At 41.3% G+C, this 25,790-nt stretch overlaps 1 protein-coding gene across 6 annotated transcripts in view; it reads right to left on the bottom strand.

Moving 5' to 3' along the window:
- Positions 1 to 25,790, bottom strand: part of EXOC6 (exocyst complex component 6) — a 303,616-nt gene that overhangs the window by 158,545 nt on the left and 119,281 nt on the right. For all 6 annotated transcript variants that reach the window (XM_056529421.1, XM_056529419.1, XM_056529417.1 and 3 more), the window contains 5 exons: positions 23,453 to 23,573; positions 12,396 to 12,467; positions 5,878 to 5,975; positions 3,915 to 4,020; positions 1,222 to 1,331 (listed from right to left, as the gene is read on the bottom strand). In XM_056529421.1, the coding sequence (XP_056385396.1) occupies positions 1,222 to 1,331; positions 3,915 to 4,020; positions 5,878 to 5,975; positions 12,396 to 12,467; positions 23,453 to 23,573 (507 nt within the window). The remainder of the gene's footprint in view (positions 1 to 1,221; positions 1,332 to 3,914; positions 4,021 to 5,877; positions 5,976 to 12,395; positions 12,468 to 23,452; positions 23,574 to 25,790) is intronic.

Here is a 25,790-nt window from a genome sequence, read left to right as displayed (position 1 = left end):
GCACGCTTGTTGGGAAACACTGATCTACGGCTACGCAGGTATGAGCAAGGATCTGCAACCCCTTCAAATAGCTGATCAGTTTGGGTGCTGAGAGTCAGAACTCCGCTGATCTCATATTGATGACCTTTGTCCGGCATACTGGGAGTTGTAGTTTTGCAACAGCTGGAGGCACGCTGGTTGGGAAAACACTGCCGTAGAACAGTTAACAGGGCAAAACTGCATCATCTCTACTAAAAGCTTGGAGATACCAATACGAACGCTGGTAAATAATTTGTGGGTGTACAGGGAGGTTTGATCACCGTCTAATCTAACATTGATGACCATCAGTTTTATAAGGCTGGATAACCCCTTTAAAATTATTGAAATGAACCTGAAAAACTGCATGGTTACACAGGTCATCTATACAGTTGTCCAGCAAAGAAAGGACAAGCCCCCTTATGTGATGGTGGCTACACTGAAAGGATGCCAAACATGCCTATTTTGGTGGGAACGGCAAACCATATAATGTGTATTGGGGTGGCCCAACTTTCCCCTGATGACCAATGCCAGGGAAAGCATTAAACAGCTGTATTATAACATGCCCGACACCTTTGTTCTTAAAGGGGTACTCCACTGGGAAAAAAAATTGTTTACTGGTGCCGGAAAGTTAAACAAATTTGTAAATTACTTCTATTAAAAAAATCTTAATCCTTCCAGTACTCATCAGCTGCTGTTATGATCCAAAGTAAGTTCTTTTCTTTTTGAATTCCCTTTCTGTCTGACCACAGTTCCATTTTAGGAACTGTCCAGAGCAGGATAGGTTTTCTATGAGGATTTGCTCCTACTCTGCACAGTTCCTAAAATGGACAGAGGTGTCAGCAGAGAGCACTAGAAATTAAAAAAGAAAATAACTTCCTATGAATCATAACAGCAGCTGATAAGTACTGGAAGGAATAAGATTTCTTAATAGAAGTAATTTCCAAATCTGTTTAACTTTCTGGCACCAGCTGATTTAAAAATAAATATTTTCCAGTGGAGTTCCCCCTTTTAGGGATATAAGATGCCAGAGGTTATGGAGAACACATGCACGCTTATTCAAGTCAGAAATGCATGTGTATGAGAGGGGTTGGAAGGAATGCCAAATCCTGTTCATAACACCATAAGGTAACCTCTTCACTAAACACTCATTGTACAATTGCTCCCAGACTTACTACTAACCAGGTCTTTGGAAATGGCATTTACCTTCGATGAAGTGATTCCGAAAATTTAAGGCTTGCATAAATGAATTCTTTGACCTGCATATAAATCTGTGGGACGGACTGAGACATTGGGAGTTTCTTTGGAAAAGATACCTAAAAAAGAAAACAAACAGAAAAAAATATTAAAAAAGCAAAAATAAAATATATAGCTACATGCAGTTTCCCTGAGTGTGCAGATATATAAAGTATTTCTATTCACTTATCATTTAACCAAATTCTCTGACACTAAAAAGATGCTTTCAGTAATTTACATCTCAATGTACTGCTGATCCCTTTCACAATCCCATATGTATCATGTCTAATCTTTATGTAGCTGATCTCCCATGTATCATACCTTATTTTCATATGACTGATCTCACATATATCATGTCTCATCTTAACATAGAATGTGTCGGCAGATTAGAACCATTTGGCCCATATACTCTGCCCAATAATCTGAATCCTATAAATAGTCCCTGGCCCTATCTTATATGAAGGATAGCCTCATACCTATCTCTATCTTATATGAAGGATAGCCTCATACCTATTTCTATCTTATATGAAGGATAGCCTTATACCTATCTCTATCTTATATGAAGGATAGCCTCATACCTATCTCTATCTTATATGAAGGATAGCCTTATACCTATCTCTATCTTATATGAAGGATAGCCTTATACCTATCTCTGTCTTATATGAAGGATAGCCTTATACCTATCTCTGTCTTATATGAAGGATAGCCTTATACCTATACCATGCATGTTTAAACTCCTTCACTGTATTTGCAGCTACCACTTCTGCAGGAAGGCTATTACATGCATCCACTACTCTCTCAGTAAAGTAATACTTTAGATTACTGTAGAAACCTGCCCCCTCTAATTTAAAACTATGTCCTCTTGTGGTAGTTTTTCTTCTACTAAATATCCTCTCCTCCTTTACCGTGTTGATTCCCTTTATGCATTTAATAGTTTCTATCATATCCCCTCTGTCTCTTCTTCTATACATGTTAAGGTCCTTTAACCTTTCCTGGTAAGTTTTATCCTGCAATCCATGTACTAGTTTAGTATCTTCTCTGAACTCTCTCTAGAGTATCTATATCTGTCTGGAGATCCAGCCTCCAGTACTGTGCACAATACTCCAAATGAGGTCTCATCAGTGTTCTGTACAGCAGCATGAGCACTTCTTTCTTTCTACTGCTAATACCTCTCCCTATAAATCCATGAGCATTTCTCTCTCTACTGCTAATACCTCTCCCTATACACCCAGGAGCACTTCCCTCTCTACTGCTAATACCTCTCCCTATACACCTATGAGCACTTCCCTCTCTACTGCTAATACCTCTCCCCATTCACCCATGAACACTTCCCTCTCTACTAATACCTCTCCCTATATACCAGGAAGCACTTCCCTCTCTACTGCTAATACCTCTCCCTATACACCCATGAGCACTTCCCTCTCTATTGATAATACCTCTCCCTATACACCCATGAACACTTCCCTCTCTACTGCTAATACCTCTCCCTATACACCATGACCACTTTCCTCTCTACTGTTAATACCTCTCCCTATACACCCATGAGCACTTCCCTGTCTACTGCTAATACCTCTCCCTATACACCCATGAGCACTTTCCTCTCTACTGCTAATACCTCTCCCTATATACCCAGAAGCACTTCCCTCTCTACTGCTAATACTTCTCCCTATACACCCATGAGCACTTCCCTCTCTACTGCTAATACCTCTCCCTATACACCCACAAGCATGTCGGTCTCTACTGCTAATACCTCTCCGTAAACACCCATGAGCACTTTCCTCTACTGCTAATACCTCTCCCTATACACCCAGGAGCACTTCCCTTTCTACTGTTAATACCTCTCCCTATATACCCAGGAGCACTTCCCTCTCTACTGCTAATACCTCTCCCTAAATACCTCTCCCTATATACCCAGAAGCACTTCCCTCTCTACTGCTAATACCTCTCCCTATACACCCATGAGCACTTCCATCTCTACTGCTAATACCTCTCCCTATACACCCAAACATTCTGCTAGCATTTCCTGCTGCTCTATGAGATTGTCTGTCTACCTTTGTCTTCTGGAATAAAGAACCCCTAAATCCCTTTCCTCTTCATGTAACTGATCTCACATGTAATATGCCTCCTCATGCTTTATTACTGTTCGCAATCAATGGTCTTAAGGAAACTGTGTCATAAAACAGTGAAGGCCTTGTCCGCCAGATGCCCAATGGATTGTTCTAGGCAATACCTACAGTATACCTTTAATCTAATATCACTTTGTAAGCACTCTTTGTAGCACAAGCATTACGAAAGCTAGAAAACAGGGTTCAATAAAAAAACAAAAAAAAACTGCAATGGAGGCAAAACCAAGTATTCGGAGAACATTTTTTAAGACTTGTACGCTGGCATTTGGTAAAGTTTAGTAAAAAGAAGACAAATGGTGTCAATAGTCAATGATGTTATTTCACCATATTACTCCATCAAACATGATTTTCACATGGTTCCTTTCTTTGGAGAAGGCCACTAGACATCTAATTGAATGACAAATACACCAGATTTCCATAAGGTCTAGATAAGGACCCCAGGCGGGCTGATACCATCTCTTCACCTTAAAGTGACTTACTGTATAGTAGCAGGTTATGCAACAGCATGTCAAACAAACACCTATCATGCTTACTTACCTTGTCACCTTCTGGATCTTGGAAAGGAAATTTGCTAATTACAGCCATGTACTCCTCTTCATTCGCTACAGGAATTGGGCTGTAGTTATCAGCTTCAAAAATATCCCTAAAAAGTCACAAAACCAGGGGATTAAAGATCCAGGTAAATGCATATCCTCTACACCATTGTTTTCCAACCAGGGTGCCTTCAGCTGTTGCAAAACTAAAACTCCCAGCATGCCCGGACAGGCAAAGGCTGTTACACGATCACCCTGGATCACCCTAGTCTAAAAAAATTAATAAATGAAAACAAAAAATGAATGTCACTTTGGAGGACCCAACATATCCATGCACTATATGGATAACCCATGAATGTTAAAAGAAACAGTGTACACTTGTTGTTGCGGGGTTCCACCATAGATGGTTAAAGGGATGCAGTGGAAAACATGAACTTTGTAGAAAATCTTTAAGAAATAGCATCTGCTTTATGAACATACACATACGAATGGCTTAGCAAAAACAGGCACCAGAAAGGTCATCGCCATCTATGTGTTTGGGCTTCCATGTACGGGGTGGGGCAGTTTACACTTGACTATGACTGATGTTATTCTTGTTACTTCAGTCTATGTCCTGACGCTTGCTGGCATGATCGCATAAGCGATCATGCCAGCAAGCGTCAGGACATAGACTGAAGTAACAAGTATAGGAGACACTGGACTTTATATGGGAAAAGGGATAAAATGGCCAATATTTATTGGGTGTCACTCTTTATTTGGCACTGATTTACATGGGGCACTAAACATGGCACAATTTCACATGGGGCACCCTAGTTTAGTATGGGGTACAGTGTGTACCATGGCATCATTTGATATGGGGCACTATATGTATGGAAAGATCTATTGTTAGCACTGACCGTATGACGCTACTAACTATTAATAATGGGTCGCTATCTATAAGGTAGCCTTTATAAAGTTATGGTTATTATGCAGTACCTATAGTCACTATGGTAGGTGTTTACCATGCTCTGTACCTGCACATCATATTGGTACAAACAGTAGTACCACTCTGAGTGTGATGCAGGCACAGGTATAGAAATCCTCCCTTTTGGGAGAGAACATGGCTCTGTTAGACATTTTACTGGTATGGGCAGCTTAGCCCATACAAGTGAGTGGGGCTGGGAGGAGAAGAGCTGGTACAAGGCAATGCTACGTTTATACGGAGGTCATGTGTTTGAATAAACAGTGTGGGGGGGGGGGGGGGGGGGGGTTGTCCGCTAAGGACAATCAACTGAAAACCTGGATGTAGGATGTTTTTTGTTAAAGTACCTGTTGCTTTAATTGTCATAGTGACAAGTCAAAAGTTATGATCAGTCAGGTTCTGGTGGCAGCAGGTACATCAAAACTATTTATCATTTTTTCTACTGACTTAAAGGGGTACTCCGCCCCTAGACATCTTATCCCCTATCCAAGGATAGGGGATAAGATGTCTGGTCGCAGGGGTCCCGCTGCTGGGGACCCCCGCGATCTCTACGGCAGCCCCCGAGTCATCAGCTCTCCGGAGCTAAGCTTGCTCCGTGCCTGATGACAGGTGCCGCCGGTTCGTGACGTCATGGCTCCACCCCCTCATGATGTCACACACCGCCCCCTTAATGCAAGTCTATGGGAGGGGGCGTGGCAACAGTCACGCCCCCTCCGATAGACTTGCATTAAGGGGACGGGGCGTGAAGTCATGAGGGGGCGGAGCCATGACATCACAAACCGCTGGTCCCTGTATCGTGAGTCATCAGCCACGGAGCAAACCTAGCTCTGGAGAGCTGATGACTCGGGGGCTGCAGTAGAGATCGCGGGGGTCTCCAGCGGCAGGACCCCTGCGACAAGACATGTTATCCCCTATCCTTTAAGTGCTGCCCCCCTCCACATTGCTGCCCTAGGCCCAGGCCGACAGGTGCCAAATGGTAATTACAGCAGTGATCGATGACCATTACCTGAACAGCCCAGCCCATTTTTTGAGCAGAGTTTCATTATATTTGTCTCTGACTTCATACAGCAGATCAAAGAGACGGTTCACCGGAAATCCATATCCCTAAAGGAAAAAAGCGAAGCCTGTAAGTGTACAATGGGATAACCATGTCTTCTATCTTATTCTATACACATTCAATAGTATGACAAGTCCGGATATAAAACTCTGGAGATTCAGCAGAGAGTCAAGTATATATTTTTATTACTAGCTAATAATCCAGAAATTTTGATAATTTGAAACCGTGAAGACCCCTTAAAGGAGTACAGCAGCCATAGACACTTATCCACTATCCGCTGGATCTGCGCGGCTAATGCACGTGTTGTCGACTTTACTAAGAGTTAGACAGACAAGCCCCCTCCATTCAGCTCGATGGGAGAGGCGGGGATGCATGAACGCTGCATCTCTGCCCCTCCAGAGTGTAATGCTGCAGCTGACACGACTCCTGCACGGGGAGAGCTGCGGCAGAGTCGGGGGCCCCATACAGGAGATCCCAGCGTTCAGACCCCTGCGATCAGACATTTATCCCCTATCCTGTGGACAGGGGATAAATTATATCAGGCTGCATTTCTTTAAAGTTTTCCTGTCCTCAAAAAACTTTTGACATGTCACGTGTCATCAGAGAGCACTTGGACAGAAAAGAGCAACCTTAACTTCAGAAGCTCATAAGTACTGAAAGGATTAAGATTTTTTTAATAGAAGGAATTTACAAACCTATTCAACTTTCTGCATCCAGTTGATATATATAAAAAAAAGGTTTTTCCTGGATAACCCCTTTAAAGGGGTATTCCAGGCCAAAACTTTTTTTTATATATCAACAGGCTCCGGAAAGTTAAACAGATTTGTAAATTACTTCTATTAAAAAATCCTAATCCTTCCAATAGTTATTAGCTTCTGAAGTTGAGTTGTTGTTTTCTGTCTAACTGCTCTCTGATGACTCACATCCCGGGAGCTGTGCAGTTCCTATGGGGATATTCTCCCATCATGCACAGCTCCCGGGACGTGACATCATCATTGAGCAGTTAGACAGAAAACTTCAGAAGCTAATAACTATTGGAAGGATTAAGATTTTTTAATAGAAGTAATTTACAAATCTGTTCAACTTTCTGCAACCAGTTGATATCTAAAAACATGTTTTTTTCCTGGAATACCCCTTTAACTTTCTGGCGCCAATTGATTTAAAAAAATAAATAAAAATAAAAGGTTTTCCAGGGGAGTACCCCTTTAAGTATTATTCTAAACTGGATGAATATTCTTCCTAATCCAAGAACACTATTGCTCATAAGTATCTGATATTTATGGAACAGACTAGAGATGAGCGAACTTACAGTAAATTCGATTTGTCACGAACTTCTCGGCTCGGCAGTTGATGACTTATCCTGCATAAATGAGTTCAGCTTTCAGGTGCTCCAGTGGGCTGGAAAAGGTGGATACAGTCCTAGGAAAGAGTCTCCTAGGACTGTATACACCTTTTCCAGTCCACCGGAGCACCTGAAAGCTGAACTAATTTACGCAGGATAAGTCATCAACTGCCGAGCCGAGAAGTTCGTGACGAATCGAATTTACTGTAAATTCGCTCATCTCTAGAACAGACATTCACTATTTTCCAGTAATCCATTACATTACCGGTTTCCGGTCTCTGCAACATTTTATAACATTCTGCATATTATTTCATATCTTGTACTATTTTACAAACCATCTGAGCGCAGTACTTATGTCCAGGCAATCTTAATATTTTGGTACCATCTTCTACACTATATCTGATACAGTTATTTATTCTCCAAGTAGTACCAGTGCACGTATTTCAATCCAGTTTCCTACCACTAGGGCCCAGTGGTGGGTTATTGTTGTTAGTGCATATACTATCGTATTTTTTATGTTTTTTTTATCTTTCAAACCGTAAATGAATATATGAAATTGAAGCACGGTCCCCTGACAATTATCTATATACAGTATTACAGTTGTTAATCATTATGCACCATTTTTAATGTCGGGCTACTAGAGGTTGGGTGGTTTTATAAATTGATTCTAGTTTACACCGTAGGGCAGAACTTCCCAACCAGGTGCCTCCAGCTGTTGCAAAACTACAACTCCCAGCATACCCGGACAGCCTTCGGCTGTCCGGGTATGCTGGGAGTTGTAGTTTTGCAACAGCTGGAGGCACCCTGGTTGGGAAGCACTGCCGTAGGGTATCTGTGAATAACCATTTCAACCTCGCACTCTTTATATATTGCCAAGGTTTATTCATGTTCTTGATAGCATGTATACACACACAGGACAGATTTTTGCTGAGTTTGCAGTCAAATATCTGTCTAAAGCAGTGTCTCCCAACCAGGGTGCCTTCCGCTGTTGCAAAGCTACAACTCCCAGCATGCCCGGACATGCTGGGAGTTGTAGTTTTGCAACAGCTGGAGGCACACTGTTTGGGAAACACTGCTCCGGCCCATGTGTTGTATGCTAGGAGCACTACCACTCCTCTATGGGCACCTTAGGGTATGTTCACACTAAGGAATTGACAAGTAATCAAGTGGCAAATCTACCATCTTCTGCTTGGTGTGGAATTGCTGTGAAAATGAAATTTATTGCAGAATTTGATGAGGAAATCAGGAGGAGGATCAGGAAATGCTGTGGAGGAAGATTAGCCACTTTGGGGTTTGGTTGGCGCAAAACTTCAGCATCAATTCCGGTCCTAACCCCCTAAGTCCCTTTGATTTCAATCGGCTTTTATCCAAATGAACATGTTCAATCTTCAGCAACGGAATTTTATCTGCGGAAATTCCACAGTGCGAACAGAGCGTCGGAAAGACTAATAAAGTCAATGGAACTTTCATTCAAGGCGGAACTAGAGCTGAGTACTGGTGCGGAATAAGGCGGCATTCACACCACGTTTTTGCAATAAAGTTCCAGTATACGTTTTCAATGTGAAAACCGTACGGAACCGTATTGAAAACCGTACGCATTGACTCTCTATTGAAAACCGTATGCCAAACTATGCATCTGTTTTGCATCTTGTACGGTTTTGTCCATTTTTTTTCCCCATACCCAAAACCGTAGTCTACTACGGTTTTTGATCCGGGTGAAAAACCGTATAAAACCGTATACGTTTTTTTTTAACATGGTGGTCAATGGGAACCGTACAGAACCGTTATGTGCGTACGGTTCCATCCGGTTTGCACCATATGTATTTTGACTTTGCACAGTTGTTTTTTTTTTTTTTTTTGGAATCTCAATCAAACAAGTGAAACTTTAATCATAATGGAGTGAAAAATTAAAAACGTATGTGTTTTTTTCTTAAAAAACGGATGCAACCGGACATTTTTCAAACCGTATACGGGTGAAAAAAAATTTAGACACGTTTTGATACAGTCTAGTACAGTTTTGAGGAATCCGTTTTTCATCAAAAACCTGATACGGGAACTTTATTGCAAAAACGTGGTGTGAATGCAGCCTAAGGGTAGGTTCACACCACGTTTTTGCAATACAGTTTTTTATCAGGTTTTGATAAAAAATTGGATTCCTCAAAACCTGACTAAACTGTATCAAAACGTGTGTACAAAGTTTTATCTGTATACGGTTGAAAACCGTATACGGTTTGAAAAGTGATGTCCGGTTGCATTCGCTTTGTTAAGAAAAAAAACATACGTTTTGAACTTTTCACTCCATTATGAATAAAGTTTCACTTGTTTGATTGAAATTCCAAGAAAAAAAAACTGTGCAAAGTCAAAAACCGTATGGTAAAAACTGGATGGAACCGTACGCACATACAGTTCTGTACGGTTCCCAATGACTCCCATGTTTAAAAAAAAACGTATACGGGTCAATACGGTTTTTCACCTGGACCAAAAACCGTGGTAGGCCACGGTTTTCTGTCCAGAAAAAAAAAAGTTAAAAACTGTGTGGTGTGAAAAACGGAGACAACCATGTGCAATATGGTGCATACGGTTTTGAATGGAAAGTCTATGGCCATGGTTTGCTGTACGGTTGCATACGGTTTAAAAAAAAAAAATAATAAATAAAAAAAACATATCCAAAAACTGTATAGAAAATCGTGGTGTGCATGCCGCCTAACACAAGTAAATTCCTCAGTGTGAACATACAGATGCCTCAGGACCGTGGCCCCTTTAAACCTGTAAAGAACAATTGTATAATGTCCTAGTAGAGTCCTACGAATAACATAGAAACAGATTCATGACAGGATCCTATTTTGGCAAACAGCAATTTGTCTTGACAGTTCACAGCTGTTAGAAGGAAGGAAAATTCACATTTCCCATTGAAGACGTGAAAGGATTATTGTTCATCGGTTAAACTGTACTCTGCGAACAGTGCGATTGTGCCCTGATAAGGTATTGAACATATTGTATTTCTTTTTGTCTGTTATATTTTCAAGCATACACAGTAGACTGTGATATCCTATAGTACACTAAAAGGATAAGAGCGCCCTCTAGCTGTTGCGCATTATAGTTCATGGAGCAGAAGACAGCACTCAAGTATTCCTGTGTACAAGTGACTATTTGGGTAGCAGGGTCACAGCATTCAAGGACACTCTGGGTGAAGGTAAAGCTGAACTTTATTTAGTACCCCCAACATGCTGCGTTTCGGCAATAAAATCGCCTTTGTCAAGTATTGCCTAAATACTGCATGTTGGGGAACTAAAAGCACAGCTCTACTTTTACCCGGAATCTCCTTGACAACTGTGACCCTGCTACACTATTGTTGATCCACATATTCATACAACATAAATAAGGCCTTCTTCACACATACTTGGAGTTTTTTTGGGTTGAATAATAAAAAAAGAAAGCAAAAAAGAAAAAAGGAGCCAAGATAGACTGCAGCAATTTATTTGGTGCTTTATGCGGTTTTGTTGGTTTTAAAGGGGTACTCTGCCTCTAGACATCTTATCCCCTATCCAAAGGATAGGAGATAAGATGTCTGATTGTGTGGGTCCCGCTGGTGGTGACCCCCGCGATCTTGACTGCGGCACCCCAGACATCTGGTGAATGGAGCGGAGGCTTGAGACGTCACTGCCGTCACGCCCCCTCCCATAGACTTGCATTCAGGGGGCGTGGCCGTGATGTCACAAACCTCCAACGCTGGACCCGATGCGCTAAACGAATGCCGGGTGCGGCAGGGAGATGCTGCAGGGACCCTCCACGATTTGACATCTTATCCCCTATCCTTTGGATATACGGTGTGAAAGGATTTAAAGGGCCAGGAGTAGGAGTAAATCCCCATAGAAAACTCATGCTCCAGACAGTTCCTGACATTAACAGAGGTGTCAGCAGAGAGAACTGTGATCAGAAGGAAAAGAACAACTAAACTTCCTCTGGCGCATACAGCAGCTGATAAGTACTGGAAGGATTAAGATTCTCTGTTTAACTTTCTGGCACCAGTTGATTTGAAAAAACAAAACAAAAAAAAAAACAGTTTTCCACGGGAGTACCCCCTTTAACACCAGTAATATAGATACAATAGCAGTTGCAGGGAACAACATCCTCCCTCCCTGTAGAATGACCTCAGAGAATGCTCAGCACAGTATCCACATCATGTGAATGGGACGGGTCCTATCCATTGCCGTCTAGGTCCATGGGTCCTGCTGCAAAGCATGTTATGCTGTTAAAAATAGCTAAGTCTAAATGACAGCCCACATACTATTGCACAAAAAACAAAACAAAAAAATTACAATCAGAAAATAGAAACAGATTACAAAAAAAGAACACATTTCTGTATCTGTCTCTAATAAGGAAAATAATTTAGCCTGTCACAGCATTTAGGGGTATGCTTTACAGCAAGTACCATGGGTCATAGAAAACAATAGTCTGGCCCAGACCTTATTGGCATGCTCTGTGACCTGTGCAGAGGTTACTGTGTAGGGAGGGAGGGGGGAAGCTGTGATCATCACCTATTGTGAATTGTGTAATCTCTACAAAGGTGTCACCTTTCATTGTAAAACCACTTGTGATGATATGAAGAAAAGTTCACTCTACAGAACAGAAAGTGTCAGTTTATTATTAGGCTTAGTGGCCAAACTGAAAAACCGCCAGGTTTCAGGATTATTTTAGAATAGAGATCATAAAATGGAAAATTTGAAGAAATTCCAAAGTTTAACATAATGAGGTATAGCTGGTGGAAGAAGCATTTATACAGGTCTTACAATGACAAATCTCTATGCAGTAAGTGCCTGGGAACAGAATTACCGAACACCCTTAAGCAGTACTTAATGGGGAAACAGATTAACACATTAACGTGATAAAAAAGTTTAGAAAAGACCCAAATTACAAAACAACTTAAGTCAGATCGCTGTTTAAATCAGTGATTCCTAACCAGAATGTCTACAGCTGTTGCAAAACTACAACTCCCAGCATGCCCGGACAACCTTTGGCTGTCAGGGAATGTTGGGAGTTGTAGTTTTGTAACAGCTGGAGGCACCCTGGTTGGGAAACACTGGACTAAATATTTGAGGTATTGAGGAATCCCAATGACACTGACCTGCAGAGTATCAGCGAACACCACGATCAGATTCTTCAGCTCCAGCACCAGATCGGGATCGGTGCAGTACGACTGCAAAGAAATGTTATTTGTTAGGATGATTGCCGGTTATCGCACCTTCGGAGCTTCAAGGTGCAGTAAATAACATGGCAAAGAAAGTCCAAATGGATTCAATGTACTGTGAATTAGGCTTTAAGTTTAACCCTGTCATGGCTGAAAACATACACAGAACCGGCCATAGCATTAAAAGTGAAATTATTAAAATTGAAAAACAGTCAGGATGTTGGAAGCAGGAAAATTAGCAAACTCAAACAGGCACTGTCACATATCAAAACCTTCATAGTAATATTTGTAATATACATATTTTATCAAATATGTATATTCTGTAATAAATACTTACCTTGAATCATTAGCCACTAGGGGTCCTTGTGTCTTCTGAATGCTGTCCAGTCTCGCTCCCACCATGGTGTGTGTCTCGGCCACCAGTAAACAGAGCACAGTGCTGGAGATGCGGGCGGGACATGCTGGACAAGAAGAGCTCTGTGTCGTGCTCCAGGCTGTCAATCATCCTGGTCAAAGCACCCGGCACAGAGCCCTGCTTCTCCTCACTGAAGAGGAGGGCTGAAGTTTCCGCGATAGAGGGTAAAGGCAAACATAACTCTTTCAGAAGGAAATGCCCCCTCCTCCCCAGTGAACTGCAAGCAAGTGAGCATCGGAATGAAGAGGATACCAGAAGAAGAAAGAAAATGATTCACGCATGGGGAGCTGACCTGGAGGCTAGACTGGGTAAGTATGCAGTTCTGACAGGTATGCTTTAAGGATCTGAGAAACTTTGATAAGAGCCAAATTGTGATGTCTATATAGCTGATTTAGATCATCTCCAAAACGGTAGGTCTTGTGAAGTGTTCCGGGTATGCATTGGTAGTACCTACCAAAAGTAGGCCAAGGAAGGACTATCTGTGAATTGACGACAGAGTCATGGACCACCTTGGTTTTCTGGCACTATTGGAAAGCGAAGGCCACCCTGTCTGATGGTCTGATTTAATAAAACAGCTACTGTAGCACAAAATTTGCACTCATACCTATCCAGAGCAAAATTGCCTACAGTGGGCACGAGAGCATCAGATATGGCCCATGGAGTAAGGGAAACGCATGCGGGTTGCTTACTTGGGGGAAGAGATGTCACTATATGAAGAAGTCAGGTGCAGTGTGATGCTTTGGCAATGTTACCTCTTTATCGATTGCTTAAAGTTATCTAGTATACACACATCAGAGAATGGATTTAAATAACACATATTTTGAGCACGAAAATTGGAGGGGGTCGGGGGTCAAAAAGGGAAGCACTCGGAATCAGTGTCGTATGGGTTAAAGGACGCATCAACATATAATGAGCAAAAGCAAGAAACAAAAAGGTTTTTTTGTTTGCATTAATACATTTGCTGTCTTGTCATTATTTGTGTGATTTGTTATGGATATTTCTCTCTGGAGGCTCGGGTTTAGTAAAACGATAAACATTTGTAGAGGGATTTTTCCGCTGAATGATTCATAAAAGGAGCGACCAATCAGCTCATCAAACTAGTATGATGTCAGTTGTTCTGTCGGTCACATGGTGTTTGAGAGACCATTTGCTTTTTCCCAGGATGAGTTTCAAACGCTGTTTAGACGCTATGCCGCATCAGCCAATCACAGAGGGTTTACCCAATGTGACGTATAAGTCACGTGGTATAGTAGCGACCAATGGAAAAATTCCCGGGATTCGGTTCAAACAAGTTTCTGATACTACGTCTTTTTGCTTGTCATTGGTTCATAAGGATGACCAATCAGCTCTTTCCTGGGATGTCCTATGGGCCAATCAGAGCGTTGCCAACTGAAGCGCTATGTATAGCGGAGAATACAAAACAGAGGATGGCTTGCTGAAAGTTAATGGTGATGTAAAGAGCTGACTTATGGACTGAATGTACGGAAAGGTATATATGGATTTCACAGATCTTTTACATGGTGTGTTCAATATATTCATTAAGTCCCATTGGAATTAAAGTCTTCATCTTGAAGATCCAGTAATTTTCTCTTCTGCATAGTTGCGTGTATCTTCTTTTGCTGGTTGAGGGAATATGTTCTATTGGTACCACAGAAGTCAGAGAAATCACAATTAAGTTTAATGGATGCCTTGACACGCTATGGAGCTGAAATGCATTCTTCACGTTTGAGCGGTGTTTGTTTAATCTGGTACTCAGCATTTGTGTGGTTCTCCCAATGTACTGGGTGCTGCAATGGGCACTCCAGTAAACAGATTACCTATGAAGACTTGCAGGACATTCGACTCTTGATTTTATTGGATTCACCTGTAGTTTTGGAGGGGAAATCCTTACAATGATTTTTTAATGTTGTTGCAGCACTTGCAGTTTGTTTTACAGCACTTGAAGGATCCTACTATTCTGTCGCTCAAGGTTTTAGTTTTTTTGATGGTTTTCAGGTTGCTTGGAGCCTAAACGCCTTCATTCGGAAGCTGACATTGACCTAAACGCTTATATTCGGAAGCTGACATTGAAAAGACATTTTAACCTACCCCGGGACCCTACAAAATGATGAATCTAACACATCTAAGAAGACAGAATATCTGACCCTCCTGGAACCACCTCCGGTCAATACAGGGCTAAAACCAAAATCAACTTAGTACCCAACCCAAAATCAGGGATATTTTTATAGAGACTTTCATGGCAGGAGTCTCCAAAGACTTTGAAAATTTGAACAAAAATCATAAAGGAGCATCTAACCAGAATTTGAGCTTCCAACAGAGAAAAGCCATAAAGACTTTTGCGGCAGAGGACTCAATTATAATCAAATCAGCAGACAAAGGCGGGTGAATAGTAGTTATGGATAGAGAACAATACATCCTGGAATCCAACCGCCTCCTCTCGGACGAGTCCATCTACATAATACTAGAAAATAATCCAACACTCAGCTATTCAAAAGAACTATCGGGTCTTCTAGATACGGGCCTCAGGAATGGAGTTCTCAGCAAATAAGAATATAATTTCATCAAAATAACAGAACCGTATACCCCTTTGTTTTACCACTTACCGAAAATACATAAGCACCCCACAAAACCTCCAGGACGCCCCATTATTTCTGGAATCAATTCTGTAACATTTAAAATTTGTCACCGTACATAGACTCACACCTGCAAAAATATGTATGCAAATTATCATCATACACCAAGGACACCAGCGACTTCATAAAATTAGTATCTACAATGGGAAGAACACTATTCTTTCCTAACCATGGACATTTCTTCCATTTATACAAACATACAGCATGACCTAGGATTATCCGCCGTATCTCCTCACCTTCAAGCGGACGAACAGATGCCAGAACCACAACAGACATTCCTTCTGGACGCCATCAAGTTCATTTTGGAACACAACTTTTTCCAGTTCAATGGCCGCATTTATCGCCAGTACTGCAGGACTGCGACGGGGACGCGGTTCGCACACACTTTTGCAAATTTATTTATGGGTGCATTTGAGGAACAACTCCTATACCACGATCCCCAATTTCATCACTTCATAACATACCGGCGTTATACATCGACGATATCTTTATCGTCTGGGACAGCAGCACAGAAAACCTAAATAAATTAAATTAAAGGGGTATTCCAGGCAAAAACTTTTTTATATATATCAACTGGCTCCGGAAAGTTAAACAGATTTGTAAATTACTTCTATAAAAAAAATCTTAATCCTTCCAATAGTTATTAGCCTCTGAAGTTTTCTGTCTAACTGCTCATTGATGATGTCACGTCCCAGGAGCTGTGCATGATGGGAAAATATCCCCATAGGAACTGCACAGTTCCCGGGACGTGAGTCATCAGAGAGCAGTTAGACAGAAAACAACAACTCAACTTCAGAAGCTAATAACTATTGGAAGGATTAAGATTTTTTAATAGAAGTAATTTACAAATCTGCCCTGGAAGACAACTTTAATCTCCTCCTTGAACAAAAATACCTGGAATGTCCATTTCACACATACACACTACAAAAATGATGCAGAATTTCTGGACATGGTGGTTTCACATGAAAGCCAAAGGAAGATTAAAAGGAAAACTTTCTTCAAAAGCGTAGATGGAAATAGCTATCTTGACTATACCTGCTGTCATTCAGAGAAATGGACCCAGAATATTCCCTACGGGCAGTATAAATGGCTACGCAGAAACTGCACATCAACTAAGGATTTCCAGACTCAGAGCAAGATTCTAGACGAAAGATACAGAGCTAAGGGGTATCCCAAATCCCTTCTCCAAAACAGTAAAAAGAAAGCAAGCAGCCTGGATCAAAGAACCTGCCTACAATCAAAACCTTTGGATACTATGGATGACAGAGCCAAGGAAAAACCATACTCCTATTATTTTCTAACTACATTTTCCACTGATCACAGAAATAAAAAACAAAGTTTACAATCACATTGGAACATTCTCCTCATGGATCCTTTTTTGAAAGAAATACTTCCTGCAAGACCCCAAGTCACTTTAAAAAAAAAAAAATCTTTAGAAAGCATCCTGGCTCCAAGCAAGCTGAAAACCATCAAAAAAAACAAACACCTTGACCGACGGAATAGTAGGATCCTTCAAATGCTGTACAACAAACTGCAAATGCTGCAACAACATAACAAATCACTGTAAGGATTTCCCTTCCAAAACTACAGGTGAATCCTATAAAATCAAGAGTCGGATGTCCTGCAAGTCTTCATAGGTAATCTATTTACTGGAGTGCCCATGCGGCATCCAGTACATTGGGAGAACCACACAAATGCTGAGTACCAGATTAAACAAACACCGCTCAAACGTGAAGAATGGATATCAGCTCCATAGCGTGTCAAGGCTTCCATTAAACATAACTGTGATTTCTCTGACTTCTGTGGTACCAATAGAACATATTCCCTCAACCAGCAACAGAAGATACACGCAACTATGCAGAAGAGAAAATTACTGGATCTTCAAGATGAAGACTTTAATTCCGATGGGACTTAATGAATATATTGAACACACCATGTAAAAGATCTGTGAAATCCATATATACCTTTCCGTACCTTCAGTCCATAAGTCAGCTCTATACATCACCATTAACTTTCAGCAAGTCATCCTCTGTTTTGTATTCTCCGCTATACATAGCGCTTCAGTTGGCAACGCTCTGATTGGCCCATAGGACATCCCAGGAAAGAGCTGATTGGTCATCCTTATGAACCAATGACGAGAAAAAAGACGTAGTATCAGAAACTTGTTTGAACCGAATCCCGGGAATTTTTCCATTGGTCGCTACTATACCACGTGACTTATACGTCACATTGGGTAAACCCTTTGTGATTGGCTGATGCCGCATACCATCTAAACAGCGTTTGAAACTCATCCCGGGAAATAGCAATTGGTCGCTCACACACCATGTGACTGACACCAAGAACATTACAACAACTGACGTGATGCTAGTTCGATGCGAACACATAAAACTTTTTGTTTCTTGCTTTTACTCATTATATGTTGAAGCGTCTTTTAAACGCCCACTTTGACCCCCATCCCCCTCCAATTTTGGCACTCAAAATATGTGTTTTTTAAATCCGTACTCTCATGTGTGTATACTAGATAACTTTTAGCAATTGATAAAGAGGGAACATACCCTCGAAACGCGTCTTGTAAAAGTTTCATGTGTGAAACAAAATACACTGTTACTTTTTACTCGGACTCTAATCCACAAGGCATCGCCATCGCAGAACGTTTTTCTACTTTAATTTGCTTGGCCTAATGGAATTGGGCTTCCCTAATGGCAGGGCAAGACGTTCAAGATGTTGGCTTGGCTTTAAATTCTCCAGATCTCAATATGATTGGACATCTGTGGAATAGGTTTTGAAAAACAAGTGTGATCCATGGAGGCGCACTTCACAACTTACAGGACTTAAAGGGGTACTCCGGTGGAAAACATTTATTTATTTAATCAACTGATGCTAGAAAGTTAAACAGATTTGTAAATTACTTCTATAAAAAAAATGTAACCCTTCAAATACTTATCAGCTGCTGTATACTACAGAGGAAGTTGTGAAGTTCTTTTCAGTCTGACCACTGACCAGTGCTCTCTGCTGACACCTCTGTATGTGTCAGGAACTGTTCAGAGCAGGAGAGGTTTGCTATGAGGATTTGCTCCTACTCTGGACAGTTCCTGACATGGACAGAGGTGTCAGCAGAGAACACTGTGGTCAGACTGGAAAGAACTTCACAACTTCCTCTGGAGCATACAGCAGCTGATAAGTACTGGAAGGATTAAGATTTTTTAATAGAAGTAATTTACAAATCTAACGTATATACTCGAGTATAAGCCGAGTTTTTCAGCACGAAAACACCCTCCTTGGCTTATACTCGAGTAAACTCTCCGCCTGTCAATCCCTTCTCAGTGGTCTTCAACCTGCAGACCTCCAGATGTTGCAAAACTACAACTCCCAGCATGCCCAGACAGCCATTGGCTGTCCGGGCATGCTGGAAGTTGTAGTTTTGAAACATCTGGAGGTCCGCAGGTTGAAGACCATTGCGGCCTTCTTCATCATCCAGACCCCCCTTTAGTTTTCTACTCACCTCCCCTCGGTGGGATGGAAGGGTGAGCAGGTCCGGGCCATCTATGCTGCAGGGACCATCCGGTGGGGAGGGTTAGTCGTTCCGGACTGTGCATCTTCACCGGGAGGCCCTCTTCTCCGCTCCGGGCCAGCCCCGGACTAGTGATGTTGCCTTGACGACGACACACACAGGGTCGTTCATGCGCAGGGACAGACATCCCTGTGCATCATCGTCAAGGCAACGTCACTAGTCCGGGGCCGGCCCGGAGAAGAGGCCCCCCCCCCCCCCCCCCGTGAAGATGGACAGCCCGGAACGACTAACCCTCCACACCGGATGGTCCCTGCAGCATAGATGGCCCGGAACAGCTCACCCTTCCTTCCCACCGAGGGGAGGTGAGTAGAAAACTAAAGGGGGGTCAAGATGATGACGAAGGCCGCAGTGGTCTTCAACCTGCGGACCTCCAGATGTTTCAAAACTACAACTCCCAGCATGCCCGGGGATGGACGATGACGGGGGTGTTAATGACGGGGGTCTGGATGATGACATGGGGGGGAGGATTTATTTCCCACCCTAGGCTTATAGTCAAGTCAATAACTTTTCCTGGGTTTTTGGGGTGAAATTAAGTGCCTCGGATTATATTTGGGTCGGCTTATACTCGAGTATATATGGTATTTAACATTCCAGTACCAGATGATTTGAAGAAAAAAAAATGTTCTCCACCAGAGTGGAACGATCTGTTGCTTATGTCTTGAGGTCAGATACCACAGGACTCCTTCAGAATTAACAGGTCAGAGCTGTTTTAGTAGCAGGAGGGGAACCTACACAATATTATCAAGCTTATTGATTATGTCATCAACAATTATCCTTTGGTGTATGGCCACCATGGAGGGACATTACTAGAGAAATTACAGTCCGTTTAAAATAAGTCCATTCCCACAATAGCTAGCTCCATCTATAGGCAGCGGGTATGCTTTAAGCATTTCAAGCAATAAAATAGTAACAAGGAAGCATTTTCACAGCACAAAGTAGACAGCAGCAGAGGCTTATCTCTCCTATTTCAGACAATTTATGGCTTGGCTCAATTCCATCTTCTTCAAAGAGGTGTAAAATTGCACAGACAAAAGCAACTGGCACTGGGTTAAAGCTGAACAAAGCCCTCTGCTGAGACCTGTGGAGTACCCCGAGTATTGAAACCTTCATGTCACACAGATGTAGAGAATGCAATAATCCTGTCAGCGCTACTTGTAATTGCACAGGTTTCTGCCAAGATACAACGTATAAGCAGGCTTCTTAGTTTATCGGAACCAGAGCAATGCTATGCTAAGAGCTGGAAAAAACTATAATAAACCCTAAGAGACCTGACCTGTCACTGCTGATGTCAGATCTTTGAGGACAATACCCATCATCACATAAGTTTAATCTGATGACCTCCTTTAATACCCCCAAAATAAGGGCTTGAGAAATGTAGAATTAAATTTATTAAAAAAATTACAGGCTTTAGAGCTCCATGTTTCTGATACAGAGTTCTACATCTCCTGGCTCCCTTCAACCATAGGCACAATTTAACTGATACATTCTGGCTCATACTATCTGCCACCAGGGGGAGCATAGGAGTTTACTGAAGACACATTGATTATTCAGTTCAATGGGAGCTATAGATCAGGGGGACAGAGACCCAAATATTGTATGGAAAAGTAAAGGCAATATTCCATGAGAAAAAGTAAGCAAACTAGCTTTAGCCAATAAGTACCCTGCTTTTACTGATGAAAGGCAAAATACAGATGGGTGACTCTACTTTTTTTTAGAGGAGACTCTATGTTGGCTCAAAAATCAAAATCCCTACTCACAATATCAGGGCTTTTATGTGTTAAACAGGTGCATACATAGCCATGGCACTAGAAAGGACGTTTTCTTCCATTTTGAAGAATGGGAGGTAGATATAGCCATATCTGGTAGCGCCCCTTAGTGGTTTCAAATTTCCACTTTTTTGTTTGCATCATTAAGGTGTGAGTATGATGATGATCATGTCCGACTGACACCAGTGTGAACTATAATGCACTATGAATAGTCATGCACCCCTTCTAGGCAGGACAGATTTTCATCTTCTGAATGTAAACAATCAATGTCTCCATTCACTGCCTGCAAACTCTCTGTACAGCTTTTTAGCTTTCTTCTAGAACAGTGGTTTCCAAACTATGGCCCTTCAGCTATTGAAAACTACAACTCTTAGCACGCCTGCACGTCTCTAAAAAGGATGATAACTGACTATCTAGTCCCAACTAAAAGGTGGCTACCTTGTTTAAAGGGGTACTCCGGTGGTTTTCTTTTTTTTTTTTTTCAATCAACTGGTGCCAGAAAGTTAAACAGATTTGTAAATGACTTCTATTAAAAACTCTTTACCCTTCCAGTACTTATTAGCAGCTGTATGCTACACAAGAAATCCTTTTCTTTTTAATTTCTTTTTTGTCTTATCCACAGTGCTCTCTGCTGACACCTCTGTCCATGTCAGGACTGTCCAGAGCAGCATAGGTTTGCTATGAGGATTTTCTCCTGCTCTGGACAGTTCCTGACACGGACAGAGGTGTCAGCAGAGAGCACTGTGGACAATACAAAAAAGAAATTCAAAAAGAAAATAATTTCTTCTGTACCATACTGCTGCTAATAAGTATTAGGAGGGTAAAGATTTTTTAATAGAAGTCAATTACAAATCTATAAACCGCATTAGGAGGAGAGAGCACACCATACAGCTTAACATGTAAATATACGATACCGCTGGTAATCACTGGCAGTGTCCGGACCCGATGTATTGTATATGCAGCACCTGTGGGGTGCACACACTAGATAAAGTATCAAATAATACAATGGGAAGGCCGGAAGGACGTTCCTATGTCAGAAACTGGCGGCGTAGCCTCTGAGCGCCCCTTACCGTCTCCGTCCATGCCGTGGTGATCCCGGACCTCGGGCTTGCAGCAGTCTACCCGCGGTGAGTGCACGCTACCTTTTCTTATTGTCAATTACAAATCTGTTTAACTTTCTGGCACCAGTTCATTTAAAAAATGCGCACCGTCACATTCAAAAACTTTTTGGGCAAAACATTACCCTTTCTAATATACTTTATAAAGACTGTTATTTCCTCTTTACTGAAATCATGGCTTATAAAAAAAGACTACTAGGGGTCTGTATACCATCCAGAACATATTCCTGTCAGGCTGCAGGATCATCTTTGCCCCAGCTGAAGCACAGACCAGGACAAAATCCAGTCAGTAAGGGTGGGACTAGCACTCCACTGTGCTCACTCCTGTCCTATCAAACTGCAGAATGAAAACAGAGAGGTTACAGAGAAGCCTGCAGTGATTGGATGAAGAGACTCAGCACAGCACGAAAAACTCAGGGAGGAAGTAAATGCATGGTGAGTAAAGGCAGGCTCAGTGCTTGCCTTGGACACACCCCTTCCCGAGTGTTGAATGCCAGAATGAGTGAGCAGCAGAACAGAGGGATTTGTGAGCCAAATACAGAAGCTAGATACACAAAAAAGACGTGTAAAAGGATTTGTATGGCTTAGTAACATATATATGCATAATTTTTTTTGTGAGATATGAAAGGTACACTCTAAGCAGTAAGAAATTGAAACACAGAATATAATAAAAATGTGTTTTAATTAATTATAATTAATATATAATATTAATATATAATAATAATATAATTAATTATTTATTTATAATTATGCAATTAATAAATTATTATATTTTTTTATGCACTACACATAAAACCGCAGAACCCTCCTTTTTAACAACAAACATTACTCGCGTGCTTACTTTTATTTATTTATTTTTCTTAAAGGAAAGAACTTTTTTTTTTTTTTAAAGGGGTCAGTGCTTAAAAGTAAAGCCTGGGCAATGCTGGGAGATTGTAAAGGTGAGTATTGCTTATTTTTAAAATTAAAAAATTATTTATCCTAACAGAAAACCCCTTTAGAGTCTGTGTTTAAAATAGCACTGCTATCGTGAAAAGCTAAGGTTCACAGGAGAGGTGTCTCAGCCGGGTTGATGTTGGAGCCGGGTATTCGGGATGATGCTTGGGACTAGTTCCTGGTGAGACTCTCCGCACTGAACTATTCAGTCTGATCTAATGAAGAGGTCAGGGGAGACTAATGAGGACAGATTGCAATAATAACAGCAGATTAACTCTGCATATTCTAAAGTGCAGGACTAAGAGAGTGTTTTAAGGGCCCAGTCAGTTGTAAATCAGAGAAGGATTATGCAAATAGCCCATGGCTGTGCCTCACAGCCTGAGTCTTCTGGGGAAAAACAAAAGCCTGGCAGGTCTCCTTCTAAATCTGAACAACATCTAATTACAAAAAAAGCACAATGATGGAAGAGTAATTTCTCACTTTGACATTCTCCAGCTTTTCAGCATACACTGGTCTTTTCTTTGCCAATAACCTGAGGATCTCCTTCTTACTTACCGAGTGTGTGCGAAGGGCAGCGATGATCTTGGACTGCGCCATGGTCCACAGCTCGGTCGTGTAGGTTCCCGTTACCAACCCTTGTGTTACGTGTAATATGTGATCTTCCACCACAAAAAAACTAAAAAGAAAGAAGAAAACCATAGTCATTAATAGAGAAGAAGAGATGGGTCAGGCTGCAAGAAGTCTTTAATCAGTACAGCCACCAGTGAGGCATCAGTGTAGAGCAGTGCTTCCCAACCAGGGTGCTTTCAATTGTTGAAAAACTACAACTACCAGCATGCCCGGACAGCCTTTGGCTGTCCGGGCATGCTGGGAGTTGCAGTTTTGCAGCAGCTGGAGGCACCTTGGTTTAGAAACACTGGTATGAAGGCAACATTTTGGAGAATCACTGAAGCTTATTGTTTCCAAAATAATTTAATATACGGTAATAGTAGAAAATATTTGGTTATTTTTCGTAAGGAAGCATGTACCATACAATATACTTTGTACTGTCAGAGACCAGAAATAAAGGAAGGAGATAGATAGATAGTTATAAAATCCCAGGAGAGCAGCACAACTTAAAAAGTATATGTGTAGATGTGCACGCTGGTTAGGAACCTTGGTAAGTGGCCCATAACTTAACATCAAAACCAGATACCAGCAGCACACGGAACTTAGTGCAAAATTGGTGAACATGTATTGCATCATACCGGTGTTAGACCGTCATACCAGTGTTAGACCGTCATACCAGTGTTAGACCGTCATACCAGTGTTAGACCGTCATACCAGTGTTAGACCGTCATACCAGTGTTAGACCGTCATACCAGTGTTAGACCGTCATACCAGTGTTAGACCGTCATACCAGTGTTAGACCGTCATACCAGTGTTAGACCGTCATACCAGTGTTAGACCGTCATACCAGTGTTAGACCGTCATACCAGTGTTAGACCGTCATACCAGTGTTAGACCGTCATACCAGTGTTAGACCGTCATACCAGTGTTAGACCGTCATACCAGTGTTAGACCGTCATACCAGTGTTATACCGTCATACCAGTGTTATACAGAAGAAACGTTTCTGCGACCTCTAGTTGCCATTTTCAAGCTTGAAAATGGCGACAAGAGGTTGTGGAAAAGTTGCTTCTGTATAACACTGGTATGACGGTATAACACTGGTATGACGGTATAACACTGGTATGACGGTATAACACTGGTATGACGGTATAACACTGGTATGACGGTCTAACACTGGTATGACGGTCTAACACTGGTATGACGTTATAACACTAGTATGACGTTATAACACTGGTATGACGTTATAACACTGGTATGACGGTATAACACTGGTATGACGGTATAACACTGGTATGACGTTATAACACTAGTATGACGTTATAACACTGGTATGACGGTATAACACTGGTATGACGGTCTAACACTGGTATGACGGTCTAACACTGGTATGACGGTCTAACACTGGTATGACGGTCTAACACTGGTATGACGGTATAACACTGGTATGACGGTATAACACTGGTATGACGGTATAACACTGGTATGATGCAATACATGTTCACCAAATTTGCACTAAGTTCCGTGTGCTGCTGGTATCTGATTTTGATAGACAGATAGAAGATAAATAGATATATAGATAGATAGATGATAGATAGATATGAGATAGATTTATTAGATAGATAGATATGAGATAGATAGATAGATAGATAGATAGATAGATAGAAGAAAGTGGTGGGACAGCATCGGGGTTCGACCTCTGTGCCCGTGGTTGCCCAGGCAGCCAGCCCAGGATATTTGTACAAACAGGCCAAAATTACAGCACAAGACAGGTGGATAGATAGATATGAGATAAATAGATAGATAGATACGAGATAGATAGACAGATAGATATGAGATAGATAGATATGAGATAGATACAAGATAGATACGAGATAGATACGAGATAGATACGAGATAGATACGAGATAGATACGAGATAGATACGAGATAGATACGAGATAGATACGAGATAGATACGAGATAGATAGATATGAGATAGATAGATAGATATGAGATAGAAAGACAGATAGATATGAGATAGATAGATAGATAGATATGAGATAGATAGATAGATATGAGATAGATAGATAGATAGATAGATATGAGATAGATAGATAGATATGAGATAGATATGAGATAGATATGAGATAGATACGAGATAGATAGATATGAGATAGATAGATAGATATGAGATAGACAGATAGATAGATAGATATGAGATAGATAGATAGATATGAGATAGACAGATAGATAGATAGATAGATAGATAGATAGATATGAGATAGATAGATAGATAGATAAAAG

The sequence above is a fragment of the Hyla sarda genome, chromosome 7 (assembly GCF_029499605.1).
Source record: "Hyla sarda isolate aHylSar1 chromosome 7, aHylSar1.hap1, whole genome shotgun sequence".
NCBI classification, from domain to species: domain Eukaryota; kingdom Metazoa; phylum Chordata; class Amphibia; order Anura; family Hylidae; genus Hyla; species Hyla sarda.
The sequence above is the reverse complement of the archived record's forward strand: the minus strand, read 5'-3'. Positions and strand labels throughout refer to the sequence as shown.